The sequence below is a fragment of the Trichosurus vulpecula genome, chromosome 3 (genome assembly GCF_011100635.1).
Source record: "Trichosurus vulpecula isolate mTriVul1 chromosome 3, mTriVul1.pri, whole genome shotgun sequence".
NCBI lineage: Eukaryota > Metazoa > Chordata > Mammalia > Diprotodontia > Phalangeridae > Trichosurus > Trichosurus vulpecula.
In genome coordinates, this window is record NC_050575.1 from 67,052,247 (window position 1) to 67,073,991 (window position 21,745).

A 21,745-nucleotide genomic window follows, 5' to 3' on the forward strand; every position below is an offset into this window, starting at 1 on the left:
AACTGTTTCCCTATTTGACAGTCCTGGGGAGGAGTAATATAAGGATAGCTAACTGGCCTCAGACATTTACTAGCTAGCTGCGTGAGCCTGGGCAAGTCACTTAACCCCGTTTGCCTCAGTTTCCTCATCTGTAAAATTAGCTGGAGAAGGAAATCGCAAACCACTCCTATATCACTGCCAAGAAAACCCCAAATGGGGTCTTAAAGAGTCAGACACGACTGAAACCACTCAACAGCAACAACCCTTCATTAGAACACTGCAATATGGCTTAAGTCACCCACAACAATAAGACTTGAGAGATGTTCCAGGCACAAGGAAACGCTACAGGACATCCCCTCTTTGGCATGCCCCAGATGTAGGGATTTTGTTGGACTATATGAATAGGGAAAAGTTCCTGGAGGGTCTAGATGTTCCTGAAGGTCTATGAGCAAAAAGTTGAGCTGGGAGGCAAAATAGTAGGGCTGTGAAAGCATCAGAGGTGACCCGGCCAAAGAAACAGGCTGCAGCGGGGGAAGGAAAAAGACGGGAGGTTGCACTCAGTCCATGCAAAGCCAGAGATGCTAGGCCACATGGGTAACCTTTAATGTCCTACTTAAATATTTTTACTATTGGATTGGCATCTTTTGAATGGTCTGCTAATATAAAGTTTCATATGGTATGGGGGCTTGGTTATGATTTTTATAGCTGATTACTCCAAAGAGCTTCATCAAGTCTTGGAAAAGTTAACAACCATGAACTGGATTCCTCTGAGAGCTCTGGCTTGTGGGGGCCCTTCCTATTGTTCCCAGGTTCCCTGTGGAACTTTTGTCTATGAAAAAAGAGTTCCAGCCACCTTTCCTCATCATTGGGACACTGGAAACTGTGCTTGCTAGCATATTCTCATTAGGTCAAGCTAAATCAACAAGCATTTATTAAGTGCCTACTCTGGACCAGGCTCTGTAGTAAAAGTGCCAGGAGTTCAAGGAAAGGCAAAAGTAGCCCCCATTCTCAAATAGCTCAGTCTAATGGGACCGTATTTCTATTATGAAGAAAGTGCCTGATTGAGTGTGAAAGGAGAATGACAAAGGAATGAGTGGTGAATACAGAGGTCCAGCATGCTATTTTGAGGTCAAAAGTAGCTGAGAAAATATGAAAATTCCTTTTACTTGACTAGGCATATTTCTTACAAGAGCTTTTAGTTTTTTCTTCTTTCAGAGTAGGGAGAGGGAGATAAAGGAGATAAACTGAGGGAGGAAAGAAGAAACTGAGGCATTTTTTGTCCTTTTTCTTTTTTCCAATTTCAAGAATGCAGAAAATAATTAGAAACATGGACAAATAGGACAGTTTTGAAAGTTACAGATTCAAATTATTATATCCTTCAAAAGCAAGCCTGGAAATAATAAAATCTGCAGTTTCATGCAACCCCTTTTTTCTGTTCTACTACATTTATAAAAATGCCCATTTTATTTGTGTTTGTTAAATTCAAAACAAAAAAAAAGAAATTTTTTTAAACAAGCATGTTGAGAAATAAAACATTGCTTTGATTCAGAGAAGTGTGTTTCAGGGAGATACTGGTAGAAGCTGAAGGGATGGGGTACTATCACCTGCAGTCTTTGCTCTCATGTCTCCTATCCCTATGTCATCATTGTGATGGGAGGAGGGTTGGTTATTCACAGGTGTCTCTGCTAGTTGAGGTTCATGACTCATGTTGTTCCAATATCTTCCATATATAATGTTTATCTGTATAAGGACCTAGTGATGGATATTTAAGCTATGGATTCAGATCTAGTTCAATAACACCCAAGTTCAATCCTCTATGACCTGACATTGACACAGATAATCCTAAAAATCCCCTCTTTGCCAACACTGCATTCTCACTCCTCCAAGCCTCTATCAGTCTCTACCCTGCATATCCTTCTCTTATTCTGATCAAATTCTTTCTTTCTGTCAAGATACACCACAACAAAATACCAGTCTCAAAAAAAATACCCAGTCTCAGTATTTGACAACTGCTAATATACCAGACCCCTCCTGATCATATAAGACTATCTAGTACATTAGTAAGGGTGGCAGAGTGGATAGAGTGCTAGGCCTGGACTCAAGAAGACTGATTTTCTGAGTTCAAATCTGGCCTCCAACATTCCCTAGCAGTGTAACCCTGGGCAAGTCACTTAATCCTGTTTGCCTCAATTTCCTCATATATAAAATGAGCTGGAAAAGGAAATGGCAAATTATTCCAGCATCTTCACCAAGAAAATGGAGTCACAAAGAGTCGGACACTGACCAAACAACAAAAGTGCATTAGTAGAAATGCCGTTGCGATGTACCTCTAACCCCCTCTACCAAGCAAAGATTAGCCCCTCTATTCTCCACATTTGAGCTGTTCTCAGTATTCCAGTTTCTGACAGGTTTGCTAACCCCCCCTCACCAACACCTACCCATTGCCTTAATCTCTCTGTCTCTCTTTTAAATGTAAATCTTTTAGTAACTACTTAACTTTGAAAGGCTATATAGCCAACAGAACTTGATTAGCAATTATTTACATTTAAATTCATTTAGTAGCTAAATTATCATAATTTTTAATTCACTTCCTCTGTTCGTCTTCTGGATTCTTTCTTTGTCAATTCATTCTCATTTATTATTATATGATCATAGTTAATATGTATTTCATTCTTATGTTGGATTTTTTTTGCTTTACATTATGTCATAAAGCTCCTTCCAAATTTCTTTATATTCCTCATGCTTGTCAATCTTAATCGCATTTTAGTATCCCATTACATTAATGTACCATAATCTATTTAAACAACCCAACTATTATTGGAAAACTCAATTTAGGTCCCTTCCAGATTTTTCAATTATATATAATGCTCTTAAGAAAATATTTTATCAGGTTACTTCTGTATGTATGTGTGTGTGTGCATGCACGCACGCATAAAAACATACAGATACACATGCATATGGAGTCTGGGTCTGTGGTAGATTTACAAAAATAAAATTATTTTATTATTGAGTCAAAGATTGCTGTCCTTAATAGAAACAGTGAAGTAAGAAAGATGAAAGATTGTGGGGAGGGAGATAATAAGCTCTGTTTTCATAGGTTGAACTTGAGAGGCTTATGGGACAACCAATTGGAAATATCTAATATGTAGCTCATAATGTGAAACCAGAACTCAGGAGAGAGACTAGGGCTAGTCAGATATAACTAGGAATCATCTGTATAGAAATGATAATTGAATCTATGATAGCTGATCAGAGAGAGGGACAGAGACACAGAAGAACAGAGGGAGAGGGAGAGAATTAGCAGAGAATGGGAAGAGATAAAGCCCTAAGACAGAACCTGGGCTATATTCACACATGTAGAATTGGTCATCTATGACGATCTAACCAAGTAGAAGGCAGTGTCATAAATACTCAAAAAAGAGAGTGCTCAACAGTATCAAATTCTGCAAAGTTGAGAATGAGAATTGAAAAAAAGAATTTGTTAATTAAGAAATCATTGGTTACCTTGAAGAGGACAATTTCAATTGAATGACTGAAGTCAGAAGATAAATTGCAAAGAGTTGAGCAGTGAGTGAAAGTGAAGTAAATATGTATATATATATATATATATATATATGTACATATACATGTATGTATATATATAGAGAGAGACAGCTTGTTTGTTTTTTTTTAAGAGTATCTGTGAAAGGGAGGAGAAATATAGGAAGAATAGCCTGTGGGAATGATAGGGTTAATTGAAGGTTTTTAAAGGATGATTGTAAGCAACAGGGAAGGAATCAGTGATATGGGGGTGGAAATTGGCTAAAATTCTTCCATGTGACTTACAAACTGGACTGATTCTCCTTTATCATAAATATATTGTCTACTCCTGAAGCCCCCTAGATCTACATCTATGAGTTTCATGCTGTGGTTCTTGGGCAAAATTATTGAACCTATAACATTACCATCATAGGCTTCAAGAAGGGCCACACATATTTTTGTATCCCCAGAACTTAGCACAGTGTCTGGCACATAGTAAGTTCCCAATAAATGCCAGTTGACTGATTCTTCCACAACTCTGGCCCATGCTGACAACCCATTCACTCAAAACCTACCACACACTTTTAACATGGAAGAGTTATTTGATTGTTTAATGTCTAGAAAAGAGACAACATGGTACCGATAGAGGAAGGGACTTGGAATCAGAATCCCACTTCTGACACTAGCCATGTATGTAATCTTAGTCAAGTAACATAACCTCTGAACCTAGGTTTCCTCATCAGAAAAATGTAAGCTCTTTTTTTTTCTTTCATTTTTGTTCTTGTATCTCCACTCCCTAGCACATAAAATAGGTAGTCAATAAGGGATTATCGATTTAAGTGGGAATAATAATACCCATTATACCTACAGAATAGGGTTATTTTGAGCCTCAAATAACATATATGTAACAATACAAGTCTTTGAAGGACACCTCTAAGATGCCTTCTTATCAATGCTCATGAACTTTTAACATTGAACTGAAGAAAAACTAGGAAGTGTCTTGTTGAAGAGACAGTGTTGTATAGTGGGAAAAGTACTGGGTTTGTAGTCAAATGACCTAAATTGGAATCCCAGATATACCATGAGTGACCTTGGACAAGTCACTTAATCTATCTATGTCTCAGTTTTTTATCTGTAAAATGAGGAGACTGAATGTTCTAACTGTATATCTATGGTCCTATGAATATGACACAAAGGAGTGTCACTAAATCAGCATAAACTATAGAAACTACAGAAGAGTCAGATGCCAAGAAAGCTCACAATAGAAGATGTTGCAAAGAAGTCATGAACCTCCAGTTGGAAGAAGCAGTATAGAAGGAATCCATAATTCATTGTGAATTGTAAAATTTGTATTTTGAAATACAGAGGATGATAAAAGCATGACAGTTTCATGGATCACGTAGAATGGAGAGACTATTGGGCACATCGATCAGGGTTGAGAGATTTGCAACTGTGTGGAAATTGGACCACGAGCATTCAGGTGATGCAAATCTTTTTCTTCTTTTCACACATAATGGTTTAGTTCAGGACAAAGTTATTGACCAATGTCTGAGCCAAATAAGAGGGACTGTGCCATCCATATTCTTTGAATGACACTATTTCTGCTTGCTAGGAAATATTCTTTTTCTCTCCTGAGGTGATTCTTTAATGTGACAAAAATGACTTTGTTAATGAATATGAAAAATATTTCTATATAATTAAAATATCTAGGTTTTTCCAAGCTAGAGAGAAAATGAGGGCAGTTCAATTTTTTCTTCTTAAAAATCAATGCCTCAGGTAATATTGAGAACTAAAAATTTTTTCCTGCCTTTTAATAATAATTTTGTTTATCTTTTTTTATATTACTTAGTTTTCTTCCTTAATCCCTCCTTGTCTCCTCTTCTGGAGAGCCATCATTTATAACAAAATTTTTAAATGAATAGTAAATAGGAATGGAATAGGAAAAATTATTGCGATCAACACATCCAAAAAAGAAAATGTTTGCTCGATGTTCCATGCATGTAGATTCCTGACCTCTTCAAAGGAGCTGAGGTAAAGGGGAGAGATATCTTTTATCTTTTCTTTGGAGTCAATCTTTTTTATACCTTGCAACATTCAGTTTCTGTTATTTCACGATTATCCTTTCCATTTACATTGTTGCAGATGTTGTGTGTATTTTGTTTTTTCTGATTCTGCTTTTTTCACTTTGCATCAGTTCATGTAAGTCTTTCCAAGCTTCTTTCTATTTACTATTTTTGTTGCTCTCCTCTGTAGAGTCAGCAATAATTATGTATTCCTTAGGGGGAAACTTGGCAATTAATATTTTCCTACCTCAACTCTGACCAGAGGCATTATACCCATGTACCACAATTTATTTAGCCGTTCCCAACGGATGGATATCACTTTCATTTCCAGTTCTTTGCTAACATGAATAAACATTTTTGGGGAACCTTTCTTTGGACAACTAATTGTTTGGTGTATATAACTCACAGTGGAATCTCTATAACAAAGAGTATGGATGACTTACCCACTCTATTTGAATAATTTGAAATTGCTTTCCAGAATTGGTATAGCCAATTCACAGCTACAATAACAATGAGTTAGTGTTCCTGGCTTTCACAACCCCTCCAACATTGATTATTCCCATATTTTGTCATCTTTGGCAACTCACTGGCTGTGAGGTAAAACTTCAGGGTTTTGATTTACATTGCTCTTTAGTGAAATTGAATATTCTTTCATAGGATTATTAATAGTTTATAATTCTTTGGAGAATTATTTGTTCATGTCTTTTGACCACTTATCTACTGGAGACTAACTTTTGATTTTACATCTTTCATTAGTTCTTTATGTTGGATACCAATACTTTATCAAAGATATTTGATATAAAGATATTTTCCTAGTCAACCACTTCTCTTCTTATGCTAAATTCATTATTTCTGTTTGTTAATATGTACATATATGTGTATGTGTGTACATGTATGTATATAAGTGTATATATGTATGTGTGCAGTATTTATGTGTGTATGTACATACACATGTATAATATGCATGTCATGTGTATATGCTTGTTTACTTTATGAGCATTTATTAAATTAAAAATTCATAGCTAATAACAGCTAGCACTTACATAGCTCTTTAAAGTTTGCAAAGCACCTTACAAATATTATCTCATTTTATTCTAATATGCTATTATCATCCCCATTTTATAGATGAGGAAACTGAGGCAGACAGAGGTTAAGTGGCTTGTCTAGGATCGAAAAGCATGTGTCTGAGTCTGGATTTGAACCCATGTCTTCCCGACTCAAAGTTCAGTACTCTATCCATTGTGCCACCTAGCTGCTTCAATGAATAGTCCAGTGAATCCTGAAAAATTTATGTCTAATTCTGCATTTGATGAAAGGAAGGGAACAAGCATTCATTAAGTGCCTATTATGTGTCAGGCCTGTTCTAGGCTCTTTGCAAATATCATCTCATTTGATCATCACCAAAACTCTCATTTTAAGCCTATCATCATCTCTCTGCCAAATGGCATGCTTCATCTTCAGTCCTCTGGACTCCATCGTATGAATTGTCCTAGTTCTTGCTTCAGTCTATGCATTCACAGAGGTCTTCCCACTTCACTCCAAAACAATCCATTTCATTAAATTTATGCCACAGCAATATCCCATTACATTCATATGCCATAATTTGTTCACCCATTCCCTAATTGAGGAGCACTCCCTTAGGCTGTAGTTCCAGGCCATTACAAAAAGAGGTCCTACAAATAGTTTTGTGAAATAAAGTCCTTTATATTCTGTTTCTTTGATCTCTTTAAGGTATAGGTGTGGTAGTGGTAAAGGGTCTGCACAGTTTAGTGACTTTTTAGACATAGTGAAGACGTGGCTTTTGAATGGGACCTTGAAAGATATGATGCGATGCCAAGTGGTTGGGGAGGGGAGCAGACAGGGAGAAGGGAAGTTAATCCATGTAGATTGTGCACCAAAGTGATGTGAATGACAGCAAGTGTATGGCCCTTATGGGAGAGGAGCAGCTTGAACCAAGGCTAAGAAGCGTTGAGGGGAGAGGAACAGGCTTCTGAGGGTCTGCTTTTAAGAATTCAGAATTTGATAGGGAGCCACCATGAGTGGAATGTGATTAGACCTAATGACAATTGACGTTAGACTCGGTGTCCGAGATTCATGGCATTCTTCTTATAGACACACAAGTGCATTTTAGTGATATCAATGAATGAACTACATTCTATATAACCCCAGTCCCTGGAGAGGGCCAAAGAAGGTCCTTTCTACAGAGGAGAGAGGAAGAATAACGATGCTTAATTGAATCAAAACAGGAATCAGTCTGATAGTATTAAAAGGAAACATATTTAGCAATCAATTTCTTTAGTCTCTCATTTCAGAGATGAGGCAAAATCCTAGAAAGTGAAAATAAGTATATAACAGACAATATGGTATCATGGAAAGAACGCTAGACCCTCCCAGAAGGAAATATAGTTTCAAGTTCCAGCTCTGACACTATCTTGCTGTGTGTCGTCAGGCAAATCCTTTTGCCTAACTGAGTCTTGGGTTTCTTATCAATAAAATATGAAGGATGACATTTCTCTTTCTAACCTCATGGAGTTTCAATGAGAATCAGGTGACATAATATATGGGAAAATGCTTGGGAATCTGTAAAGCACTGTACTGATGCCAGCTATTAAGATGATTAATGTGATGATGAGAAATGCCTTAGCGTAAGACTTTTGAGTAACTTAATGGTAATTGAAAAATGTCATGTAGTCAACTTTGCCCCATGTTTCTTATGGAGGCAGGACAGCTGCATGGAGTACCAAAGGGATCTGATAGCAGGGCAATTCTTGACCCTCTTAGGAAGGCTTGAGGGGAAAAAAAGTTTGATGCTGAAGATGGTTGATCTCAAAAGGGAAAGATTTTCATTCATAACCATCTACCTGACATTCTGTTTTCAGAAGAGCTATTCAACAAGCATTTAAGTGCTAATCACTAGTGATATAAAGAAAAAAAAAATATCACACTTTGAAGGAGCTTACCTAATTGTGGGGAGGGGAAGGGAAAGGAAAAATATAAACAGTCTAATGAGAAAGGTCTATGTTGGTTTTTGGGGAGGGATGGTCTCAGTTTGGGGCAATGGGGTCTGTAAAGGGTCAAAATCTTTTGGGTAAACATTGTAGGGGATGTGAACCGATGTGTGAAGTGATGGGAAATGGTCTCATGTACCTGTTTGTATTTCATTGGAGGATTGTTAGTGGTGGAAGGTGAAGGTCATAGGAAACCAAGGTTATAGGTTTAGATCTGAAGGAGTGTTGGTAATCAAAATGGGCTCCTTAGCACTTAGTTCAACAAGTGCCCTTGAAGAGTTTGGCCTTTGTATCCTTTGATTAATTCAGTGTCTTTGATTGAGTCTTACTAGGTGCTAAGCCCCAGGCCCAAACCCCTATGAGGTGTAAAACCTTAGTGGGTGTGGATTGGCAGCTAAGGTGGGGCCCAAGGTGGGGCTAACTCCAGGGAGGGCCTAGTTTACATGTCTGGGAAAGCAGAGGCTTTTAGACCACGTGGGTTTAAGTTCTCCTCTCTGTGATGATTCTAGGTCACGTGGGTGAGTCGCATGTGTGACTCACCCCAGACCCTGAAAAAGATATAAAAACCAGGGGTTGGCTGTTTGTTCCTTGGAGCTCATTGCCGCAGCAGTGGTGGCGCGTGACTCTGGGCCAGCCCTTGTTCTGAGCTCCCAGGCTGAACCTAGATGTTGGTAACTATGAGTTGTATTGGGTCTGTCTGTTAATGTTTATACTTTGTTTGTAATTTGCTCTGAAGTGCAGGGATGCTGGTTTTTTCCCCTGAACTAAGTGAATGATATTTGTGTGCTGAATTAAAGTAAACTTGTCAACCCCTTTAACCTTGCTTTCCTTATTAAAGCAGATCAAAAGAACCTGTGCTTTCCCAGCATGCTGGCAGCTTTCTGGGTGCTGGCTGTGGGTGGATCTTACACCCCCACAGAAGCTGCTAGCCGGATTGTAGGAAACAAGGAGATAATAGTTCAACCTCCTCATTTCAGTCAGGAAACTGATGCTCAGAGATTTTTAAGTGACTTGCCCAAGGTCTCACAGGCAAACAGGGCCAGGATTTGAACCCAGGTCCTTTCATACTAAACCAAGTGTTTTTCCCACCGTACCACACTGCTAGCATAGCTAAAGGAGAACACAGGACAATAGGTAGAACATCACAAGACCACAATGCCCTGAGGAGGTTTCCTGATTAATCAAGAACAAGTTTAGGATTAAAGGAATAAGCCAATAACCTTAGTTCAGAGGTTTAGCTGGACAAATCCCAAATTAGGCTGTAACATGTTCAAGAAAGAAGATACAGTTTTCCTCAGGGACTACAAAGGGAGGAGACATGTTGGTGTCGCCCCAGCAACAAGGATGGCCAGGGCAAAGCCTAAGGGAACTTTAATGTAAGACACTTTGGCAACTTGGAGGATATTCACACTGGGACTGGGTAAATTTTATTACCTTAACTTGTTGTATTATTTCTGAATTGATGTGTTCTCTTTTGCCTTCTTAATAAACCCTAGAAAAATCTTGTGGTTAAGATTTTGTGAGCTTGGATTAGAAAGGAAAATGGAGAGGGTCCACTGGAAATGGAAGCAGGGGCCAAGGTAGTAGAGGACAGGTCATTTGGTCTGGGCCGAATTCAGGATGGCCATGTCAGCTCAGGAGCCAGAAAGATCAGGAGGCCTGGGGCCTCAAGTTGGAAATTCAGAACTGAGGGCAGTGTTTTTTAGTAAAGAATGCAAGGGGCCATAATGCTGAGTGCCAGAACCCCAATCAAGCTCCATGAAGAGGGAACAGAGTCCTCAAAGGGGTTCAGGGATGGACCAGTGCCACAACTTTGCATCTTTAAAAATTATAGCACTTTTAAAAGACATGGAAGAGGTAGCCATTTATCAAACAGGAGGTTAGGTTCTGGGTGACTAAAGATATGAAAATTCCCATCTCAGAATTCCTTAACAATAGCAGGGAGGGAAGGTCAATGCTCCTGACCTCAAGAAGAAGGGACTGGAAAAATCTATGTATGTCTTGGTGGTTCAGTCCATAGTACTGGATCTGGAATCAGGAGAAGCTGAGTTCAAATTCAGCATTAGACTCTTGATAGTTATGTGACCCTGTAATAACAATGCTGCTTACAGCTGCTGTGGAGGTATAAGGCCAGTAACACCAGCACACAGGAAGGCTGCCAGCACAGGTTCTTTGATTTGCTTTTCCAAAGAAAGCAACTTTAAGGAGTTTACAATCTCATTTTAATTAAACATATATATGTATATGTATATACATATATATACACATATGTGTGTGTGTGTGTGTGTGTGTATGTGTGTATTATTCACTTAGTTCAGCGGAAAAAGTCAGCACCCTAAGCTTCAGGGAAAAAATAAACAGAAATTACAAGCAGAAATTATATGAACAGAGCAAATAACACAAATCAGCAGACAGGGTTTCCAACTGTCTGTCCATAGCAATACATACATAGTTACCAGAGAGAGAGAAACAAAATCTGGATTTTCAAAGCTTGGGGGCTCCTTAATGGCTACCCAGAGTCTTGTCTGGCCAAATCACACAAACACTCTTCCAGTTAGTGAGCCCCCAAGCAAAATGCTAACCTCAGAGTATATATGCTGTTTCCAATCAAGGATTCTTGATTCAATCAAAGACTTTTTTTCCAAACAAAGGCAAGACTCAATGAAAGGCACTTGATTGCATTCGTGCTGAGAAGCACTCCAAGAGAAAAAACAGCAAAAAGTCCCACTTTGCTTTCCATTACAGACCCTGAAAAGTTCACTTAACTTCTATCTCAGTTTCCTCATTTGTGAAATGGGAATGATAATCGCAACTATCAGGATTGTTGTGAAGATAAAATGAAATGATATGTTTTAAAGTGTTGTATAAATGCTAATTATATTAATTATATAAATACTAACATTAATATCATTCCTTCTTCCACATCATGGATGCATCTCTAGTAAACACTCAAAGAATTCTGGGGATTTAATGGACATCTATCCAAATGAATAGAACAGAGAATGTCCATGTCGTCAGGGATATTCAAAAACACTGTCATTTTACATAACAGGCAATAGCCTTTATGTGCCTGGGGCAGAGTAATTGGTGTAAATGCTTAACAAATGCTTGCTGGTTGATTGATATAGGTTCATACATCTAGGGCTGGAAGTCATCTCAGAGGACAACTGGTACCAAAACCTCATCTTAACAACTGAGGAAACCGAGAACCCAAGAGCTAAAATTACTAGCCTGAGGTCACATGATAGAAAGTATCAGAGGCAAGATTTGAAACCAGGCCTTTTCGTAGTGGACAGTGAGCTTGCCTCCAAGCTAGGAACATGTGGATTCAAGTCCTATCTCTGATATAAACTGGCTGTGCTATCCTAGAGATCATTCAACTCCTCAGTGCTCTAGGCAACTTTGTAAGATTATAAATGACAGAGAAGGCATTGACCTGCATGGGTAAAAGGAGCTTACTCACCTAGGAGGTTCCTCCACCAATGAAATCAAATGCCAGTCCCCAACCCTGTCACTGTGATTACTGTTATGATGAGAGTTCAATGCAAAGATGAAAGTGGATTTTTAGTTTTTAGATTAAAAAAATAAGACTTTAAAAAATTAAGACTTTCTGAGATCAGAAAGGAACTCTGACTTCCCGATGACTTTTAGAAGAGCTCATTGACAGTACTATCAATGGATTATGCTTCCTTAGGGAAAGAGGCTCCCTAGTAAGACAGCACAAAGCATGAAACTGTCACAGGTGGAAGAGCTCTGTCTGACATGAGAAATCCTGCCCTAGCACTGAAAGAAAAAAGCAATAAAACTAATGTGACCTCTGCAATGAGCCATGGGCCTCATGGAGCAGCTGGAGTAAATGGTTTAGGTAATGCCAGGTTCAGGCAAGGTCCAGCCTACTGTGAAGCTGTGGTGTGATGAGAATGCTAGTGTCATGGCATCCAGAGGCAATCACAGCGGGGAGCCAAAATGATGCTTACTGCTTTCCTCCTCCCTTTTCCTGACTTTGCATCTTGAGAGGAACAAAGAAGCATTGCCTCACTTACAGGTAACTGGATAAGAGGGGAGTATGTAGACCAGGTTCTCAGTTTCTCTCCCAGTGGCCCACTCCAGTTCTATTACCTGGCCCTTATGGCACATAAAAACATGTGTCTGGTGCTATCTTCGTGGAAACTAAAAGAAAGAGGGGTGTTAGGGGAAAGGCACACCCACCCACAGTCAGTGAGACTCTCCAGGTATGGAAACATACACTTCTAGTTCATCAAAAGCCTTAAAGATTATGCTTGGTGGACAAGGAAACCCGTTTAGTTAGTTTGGATCTCTTTCTCACTCACTCACCAACTCACTCACACACACACACACACACACACACACACATCCCCAACATCCACTACAGCAAAACTAAGTAGAAACAAGTGTCTCATCTGGATTTAGGAGAGATTTGTGCGGGTGCCCTGATTTAGAAAATGAATCCTAGAGATGAGACTAAGAGTATGAGAGGCACCCAAGATGGTATGTGCCATGTGTAACATCATGTGTAACTTTCAAAGGTAAGTCATTTCCGAGCTTTGTGGTGGGATAACAAAGTCAATAAGACCCTAGAGGGCATCACTGGCTGGCCCAAGGCAACCCTTGGCTGGGAGCAGCTTGTTTCTTTCAAAACATAATTTTGAATGCAGAGGGAAACTGGAGATTCAAATTCATTGAGACTCTCAGAAATACCAACCTCCTTAATCTCTTTCAGCATTCGTTTGGACATCCAGCAGCTTCTCTTCTTTAGTTCTATTGATTGTGCCTTTGCTGGAGGCCTTGAGAGTTCTCAAGCTGACTATCATAGTTTCTCTTCCAACCAGCCCACAATCTGCCTTTTGCATAATCTTCTCAAGACACTGATTGATTCAAGTCACTCCCCTGGATCTAAGACCTTGACTCCCTTCCAGTGTTTAGATGGATGCAGGCCATATTTCTTAGCCTGGCATTCCAAACCTCCCACATTCTGGATCCACCCTAACTTTCTGAATTTATGCCATATTATTTTTTTTCTCTATATACTCACTACCCCAGTGGCACAGGAGCCCACCTGCCCTGAACAAAACATGGCATGATTTCCTCTATTTCTTTCCTCATGCTAGTCCTTATGTTTGGAATTCCTTTTCCCTTTTAAGAGCAAATGCACCTTCTGTCTCTTCCATGAAGACTTCGTTTCACCTCTTCACCTCTTTTTCCAACAAACAAAGGAAGCTAAATGCTATAGAATTGTAATAACTAACCTTATCCCTGAAGAAGAAAATAGAAAATGTACCTCCCTCCCATCTTTTCCTCACTGGGGCACTATGAATGTGGCATACTGTACGTACTGTCAGATTCAGTTGATGGGTTGGTGACTTTTGCCCAACTGCCTTTTTTTTTTTCTTTTTACAAGGGACCCTTCCTTGGATAAAGAAGGATACAGATATACAGAGTATCCCCTAAGTCATCAGTTTTAAAACTGCTCTAAGATTTGGGCAGCTAGGTGGCACAGTGCATAGAGTGCCATTCTGGAGTCAGGAAAACCTGAGTTCAAATTTGACCTTAGACACTAGCTGTGTGACACTGGGCAAGTCACTTAACCCTATTTGCCTCAGTTCCTCCGCTATAAAATGAGCTGGAGAAAGAAATGGCAAATACTCCAGTATCTCTGCCAAGAAAACCCTAAATGGGGTCACGAAGAGTCAAGATACAACTGAAATGACTGAACAGCAACGACAAAGTCTTTAGGTACACCCTGTACTCAGAAATGATGGTAATATAAAAAATAAAAAGCACCGTAAAAAATATATACATTAAGGAAACAAGAGACCAAATGGTACACCTACACACTTCATATCCCCAAGCCTGGTGATGGATGTTGCTGATTAAATCCCTGGACCGGTTCAGTCCAGTCCTGGTTCTGGCGATATTCAGCAGAACTGAGGAGGAGTAAAAGGTTTCAAAAACAAAAAGTGAAGAAGCATTCTCCGAGGATGACCTCAGTGACAAGTGGCCACTCCTACCTCACAATGGACTTGTTCAAAGAGTGTGATGGAAAAGCTGATCAGGGGAAAAAAACAGATGGACTTTCTGTGACTTGAATGTTATCAGAGTCTTTCCCAGTCGGCACGGTGCTAGAGGTTAGAAGTCGATTTTGCCTTGCAGAAAGGTAGTATGTCTTCAGAGTCCTCTTCAATTACAACTTTACCAAGAGCTCACATTCATATAGAACTTTATGGTTTATAAATGAGGGTGTATGGATAGAATTTTAAACTCTGGACCTAGGCAGCTAGCCCACTCTGGCTAAATTGGGATACATGGGAAATTAACAGCAGACGAAGTATAAAGGCAAAGTGTGGTTTTATTTAGGAAAGGGAATAAAAAGTGAGAGAAAGAAGAAGCAATCAATCACAGCTGTTATCATGGTGGCTTCATGGGACCAGAAAGAAGAATGAATGTATTTATAAGCAGTAGTTTATTCCTGTGGAAGACATGATCTTAGTCATTTGATGGTATGGGGAATTATGGCAAAGAGTTGAGAGATCGTCCAGAACTGAGTGTATTTAAAATATAAGGGGAAAGCAGAAACAGAAAATAAAGATGGTGATGGAAGGAACGAGGGATGCAGCCCAAGGCCCACAGAGTTTGTGAATCCTGAGACCTGTTCTGACCTACCTTTCTATGCATATTGCACATGAATCTCCCTCACATACCCTTAGACTCAGTCAAGTTGGTCTACTTGCTGTCCCTCACAACGTTTAATGTGTCTTCTCTCTGCCATTATGCCTGCTATCCCCATTGACTAAAGTGTATTCCTTTCAAAGCTCAGCTCGTGTGCCACCTCCTACTTAAGTATTTTCCTGCTCCCCTGTCTGTCTTCCAAATTTACCTTGAATTTCTTGCTACTCAATTGCTTTCAGTCATGTCCAGCTCTCTGTGACCCCCTTTTGGAGTTTCCTTGGCAAAGATACTAGAGTAGTTTTCCATTTCCTTCTCCAGCTCATTTTATAGATGAAGAAACTGAGGCAAACAAGGTTAAGTGACTTGCCCAGGGTCACACAGCTAGGAAGTATCTGAGGCTAGATTTGAATTCACAAAAATGAATCTTCCTGACTCCAAGGCCAATGCTCTGTCCACGGCACCACCTAGCTGCCCCTTACCTTCGATTTATTTTCCATGTATTTTTATTTTCTTCTAAGCGAACATGTTGTCTCTGCAATAGAATGTGCACACTCTCTTTGAGGACACGGACTGCTTCACCTTTGTTTTTAATATTCTACCGACGGAGGGGACCTGGCATATAGTAGGCTATTAATTAATGCTTGTTGTTTGATTGACATGGACTCTGAGAGTTCTTCTCTTTCTCCAGCTCAGGCTAGTCCCTCATATACAATCAATTGTCAAGTGTGTGAGGGAGGAAAGCCAAGACCTGAGAATGCTTTTGGTACAGAGAAAGGAGGAGGAAGAGAGAGAGATATTCTAGATCAGAGTTGTCCACATGTGTCCCAAAACACTCCCAAGTCTGACTCAAACCAGAGTAAAATATGATTAGGAAACATATAATAAAAAATATAATAAAACATAATAATAACCCATGGTTTTCTAAGCCAATGTGTAGCTCACAAATATTGTTATGTACAATTTAGTTTCTGTTTGAGTTTGACACCACTGTTCTAGATAAATGCCATGGTGTTCATTAATCTGTGGGGGTCAAGAAAGGAATGTATCATTTTGGGAGAGCTCTAGGTACGCCTTGTGAGTACATCAGGACCTGAAATTTATTTCTCCCCTGAAAGATGAGTATGAAAAGTTGTTCATAAGAAGGGTGTGCCTGAATTAAGGACATGGATCCTCTGCCCCCTCATCAATCCTACTCTTCCAGATACATTAAGATTTTATAAGAGGATAGTGTGTCAGAACCAGTCTTTTGACATTGGAGCTACAATTCGCTGGGCAGTGAGAGAAGCAGTCTCAATTTCAGATAGACTACCTTTCAGCCACAAGTCCTCTCTAAAGGGTTTCATTGATGTTCCATCAAGCATAGGACAACAGAGGATTTGAGGAAATGGTGATGCTTCATCTATCAATAAGAATAGACACTCATTCCATAATTCCACCAAAGCCCCACCATGACACAGAGAAACAGAGCACAAGATTTCAAGCTGGGCAGGAGTCTTGGTTTGACTCGCTCATTTTGCAGATGACAAAAATGAGGGACAGAAAGCGGTGTGGCATAGTGGAAAGAAACTGGGTTTTTTTTTTTTATTGGAGCAGGGGAAGGCAAGGTGATTGGGGTTAAGCTATTTGTCCAAGGTCACACAGCTAGTGTGTCAAGTGTCTGAGGCCACATTTGAACTCAGGTCCTCCTGATTCCAGGGCCGGTGCTCTACATACTGCACCACCTAGCTGCCCCCAGAGACTGGAATTCTGACTCAGATTTGGTTCTAATCCTGGTTCTTCTACTTCTTTACTTTTAGGAAGTTCATTTCACCTCTCTGAGCCTCAATTTCCCTGTCTGTAACAATTAAACTACATGATGTGCTAGGTCTCTTCTACCTTGAAATCTATGATTCTAAGTGTCTTGCCCAACCCTGTACAGGTGGCAAATCATAAAGCTTGAATTGGAAACCAGGCTTTCTGATGTCAAATCCAGTGCTCTCTCCCCTACAATATGCAGTCACCGTTCATTTTAGGAGAAAAGAGAAAGCAAGCATCCTAGGCCCATCTGTTTCCCTGGAGCTCACCAGTTATGCCATGTTCCAGAAATGCTAAGAAGGCAAAATTATACCAAGCCCATGTATTTAGCTCTACTTAGAGCTGGGACTTTAAAGGTCGTCTAGTTCAACCCATTCATTTTACAGATGAGGAACTGAGGCCAAGAGAGGTTAAATGACTTGCCCAGGGTCACGCAACTAATAAAGCATCTGGAAGTAGAATCTGACCTGGGTCTCCCTTTCTCCAAATCCCCATATTCTACTATGCCATGCTGTCTCTCCACAGTGACAGAACCTGCTCAGTGAAAGAAATGAAAAATAGTGCATGTGGATTGAGGGCACAACAATGCCCCATCTTTGTGGGAAGAGTGATACACAGAGTAGTATCAAGACAACCAAGATTGGATGGAAAATGCATTGTCAGAAAAAACAAGCTCTTTCCTTAGATAAATCAGTGAGTAGGGTGGAATAGGCTGACATTTTGGGGTTTTTTTGTTGCAGACTCGAGTCTCCTACTCGTTCCTTAGTGATGGAAGCCCCTAGAGGAGTTGAAATCAATGCTGAAGCTGGCAATATGGAAGCCACATGTAGGACAGAGCTCAGGCTGGAATCCAAAGATGGAGAGGTAAGGAGAGGTGAAGATGGGCAAGGAATGAGGGAGAAGAGTGCCAATGGTTAAAAACAAAAACGCTTCATACAAACCAAAAGCATTCCAACAATGTCATTTCCCAAATTGGTCTAATCCTGAGATGTCAGATTCATATGGGGGTGGGAGGGACTCTCAAGTATGGACTCCTGAGTTAGGGGTGGAGACCAGATTAAAAAGAAATTGGGAAATATTTAATAAAATAAAAAAATACAATACAACTTAGAAAATGTTGATTTGTGGTTCTCTAAGTCAGTATGTGGCCCTCGGTTATCTGTTTTTATTTGAGTTTGACACCACTGGTCTAATCAACATCACTTTGAAATTATTAAAAAAAATATCCTAGTCAATGAGTTGTAATAGACCTTGGAGTTCATCTATTTCTATGTCTACATAAATAGCAATCTCACATAAATGGTCACCCAACATCTGCTCCAGTACTCCAGTAAAAAAAAAAAAAGTTCCACTACCTTTCCAAGTAATCCATTCTCCTTTTGAAACTAAGTTTTTCTTTACATGGAGCTAAAAACTTTGCTTCTAGTTCTGCCCTCAGGGGCAGATCTGAACCTTTAATAAGTTCTGAATCTACCTAAATATACCATCATTGGGTCTATATATTCCATCTTATTCAAATGATATGAGACTTTGTCAATTCCTTTCCTTTCTAAAATCTTTTTATATTCTATGATATTCCCCAGATCTACCAGTCTACTATAAAAAGGAAGGAAGGTCAGTCTACTACCTGTTAGCTGAACATTAACTCTTCTTGATGAAACCATGATGGCTATTGGTAATCACTGCTTCCATGTCTAAAAACCCATCATAGAATTTTACCAGGAATGGAAGTACAGCCTATGTTCCCCTGCTATTATTTTTCCTCTGGGAAAACTAGGACATTTGTCCCGTCCTATGACACCTCTCCCGTTCTCCAGAATTTTCCCAAGGTCCTTGACAGCAAGTAAGAAATCCCATATTGCTAGCTTGCTCAGTAGAATAAGATGTACTTGATTCCAACTTAGGAATTTGAATACACTGAGGGAAGATAGATGTGTCCTTGCCATTTCCTTATTTATCTCCTCCACTCCAAAGGAAGGTAAATTTTTATAGCCGAAAGCTGCCTCCTTAACTTGGGGTTTAGTAGCTAGATTTCTTTCTCAAAGACCAAACCTTACATCCATTTCACTCTGGAACTCATAGATCAGACAATAGGTCCCTGCCCAAGCATCACTTAATGGCTATATTTTGGGCCTTCCTGGCTCACAGTGAATATAAATAGTAACTGTTTCTCTTTTGACCAGCAACCTGGAGAGTCTTTTCCCTCCCAGTTTGATTTTTTTTAATTAAAGGGGCCATCCCTTGGCTCACTTCTTAAAGAGGGCTATTCTCTAAATGGTCATTACCTCACTCAAAGTGAGAACCTGAAAAAACCCTTAAAAGGGCCAGGATCTCCCATTGCATCCTGGGCCATCTCCAGTCATCCTGATGCATATCTGGTCACTGGATCCATGTGGCTCTGGAGTAGAAAGTGATGCTGGTGACCTTGCACAACCCTCCCTGATTCAAATCAAAGTTAACTGCAAGTCACGTCATCACCTCCCTGATGTCATGTCCTCTTTGAGAAGGAAGGACCAACAACAAGGTCAAACAGGAAAAAGGTTCCCTTGCACTGAATTTTCCATTCTCATGATCTATAGTCAGTATCTCACTGAGTATCAATACTAACTCTCACTTAGTTAAAGTGAATCGAAGTCAGGCAAAAGATGTGAGGATCGGCCTCTTTGTGACACACAAGCTAGGACCAGATCTATTCATAAAGACTTCCATAAAGCTTTGGAATAGTCTTCCTCAGCTTCTCTGGAGTAGTAGATTGAGAGCCAGCCTTAGAATCAGGAAGACCCAGGTTCAAGTCACACCTTAGACACAAATTGTCTGTGTGATCCTTGACAAGTGAAATATATTCATATTTATATATCATTATAGATCTCTCCATTCACACAAAGAACATGTAGGGATATTTTTATTTCAATAGAGATCTCTATAAACACTGAGAAAACCACTGATTCTTTTCATTCTCCTTTTGTGTATACCTATTCCATGCAAGCCATTGATGGGCAAAGATGTGACTCCATCCAGCTTATCTACCTGAATTGGTGAATAGGACTTTTGTGACATAGATGTACATTCATATAATTATGAATGGATCATGGCAATCATGAAGTTAGACCAGAATTGACTACGGGGATGGCCACAGAAGTCTCTGTGATTGTTTCTCATTCCAGAGATATTTCTTCTTAATGCACACTGCCACCATCTGCACAAATGGCAGCTCTAGGAAGATTGGTAATTATCTCTTGATAGACCTCTATACTATGTATCTCTACCATAGTCTTCTCTTCTAAGCCTCTATGAAATTGGACCTGAGAGGCTTTCCAGAGGTGAGAGCATCCTACTCTGTCTGAGCATGATACAGATAACGTTTAGTCTGTATGGATGATTGACCTTGTCTCCTCCTCTCTTTCTGCTTTAGATCCAGTTAGATGCTGCCAAAATCAAACTACCTAGACTGCCTCGAGGATCTTATTCCCCTACAGGAACCCGGCAAAAAGTATTTGAGATCTGTGTCTGTTCCAACGGAAGACTCTTCCTGTCTCAGGCAGGAAGTGGTTCTACCTGTCAGATCAACACCAGCGTCTGCCTCTGAGAAAGACTGAGTGTCACGGACAGTGGAGGATGGAACTGGGGCTGGTTTTTGGTCTCAATGAACACTTGCTGTGGACTCTTTTGACTAGAACCCGGAAAGCGTCTTGGAGACCTTTTTTGGTGCGTGTGTGTGCGTTGTGAGTGTGCGTGAGGGTGGGGCTATGAGACTTATATATATTGATAGATATAAATAAATATATATAAATATAAATATATAGATAGATAGAAATAGAATCCTCTGTATAAAAGGTTTCAGTACAAAAGGATCCATGGGTGACCCCCAGTTTCACATTATCAGTCTCCCACATCTAAATTCAACCTCTATCGCAGACTATGAGATTGGATATCTCCAGACTCCTGAAACATAATAACAATGCAAAGTCTGCCATACTCTGCCATAGACTGGTAAGATCCCTTTAACATCATGAAATCCCACTGGCATCAGTCAAAAATGGTACTCTCTTCATGGTGAAGGGTAACAAGGCAGCCCTTCTTTCTTGTCATGGTCCTGGGAGATTTGGAACATCAACTCTGCACTTAAAGGCAGAGCAGGGATGGGAGTCAAGCACAGGGGAACCGAGGAAGCCCTGATTCATTCTTGACCATGTTATGGGTTCTCAGTGGAGTGCATTCAAGTTTTAGCCTATTCTCTTCATTTATATGTGCCCAGTATCTCAATGTGGTATTTCCTACCAAGTATGATGAGTCAGCTCCTTCATTCATGATGCTGTGGCCAATTTAAGAGGTAGCTATATTGTAGAGCAAGTAGGGAACTATCTTAAATCATGGTTTGAGAAACCCCTTCGTTCTTAACAGGAAGGTTGTCAGTTTCTCAATGCCTGTATTCTAGAGAAAATATTACAAAGTGGCTGCCATTTAAGATATGTCCAGAAAATGCAAGTACCACATCGGTCTAAATACAGAGGGTACACTCTGCAAATGAAATAATTTTCTGTAAGCATAAAATAAGATGCAGTTATTGTGCAGCAGGAAAGGAGGACAACCAGTCATTAGCCATTTAAAGGTTTGTTTGTTTGCTTGGTTTTTTAATGATCTGGATTAAGGAAGACGATAAAATCGACCCATTTTGGCCAGTTGGATAAAGGAAAG

The 21,745-nt window shown here is 39.8% G+C and overlaps 1 protein-coding gene across 1 annotated transcript in view; it reads left to right on the forward strand.

The window, feature by feature from the left end:
- The window catches only part of SGCD (sarcoglycan delta), a 514,895-nt gene extending 494,177 nt beyond the window's left edge, over nucleotides 1-20,718 (forward strand). The window contains exons 7-8 of the mRNA XM_036751244.1: nucleotides 17,791-17,914; nucleotides 20,463-20,718. Of these exons, the coding sequence (XP_036607139.1) occupies nucleotides 17,791-17,914; nucleotides 20,463-20,636 (298 nt within the window). The 3' untranslated portion in view covers nucleotides 20,637-20,718. The remainder of the gene's footprint in view (nucleotides 1-17,790; nucleotides 17,915-20,462) is intronic.
- Nucleotides 20,719-21,745: the final 1,027 nt, after the last annotated feature.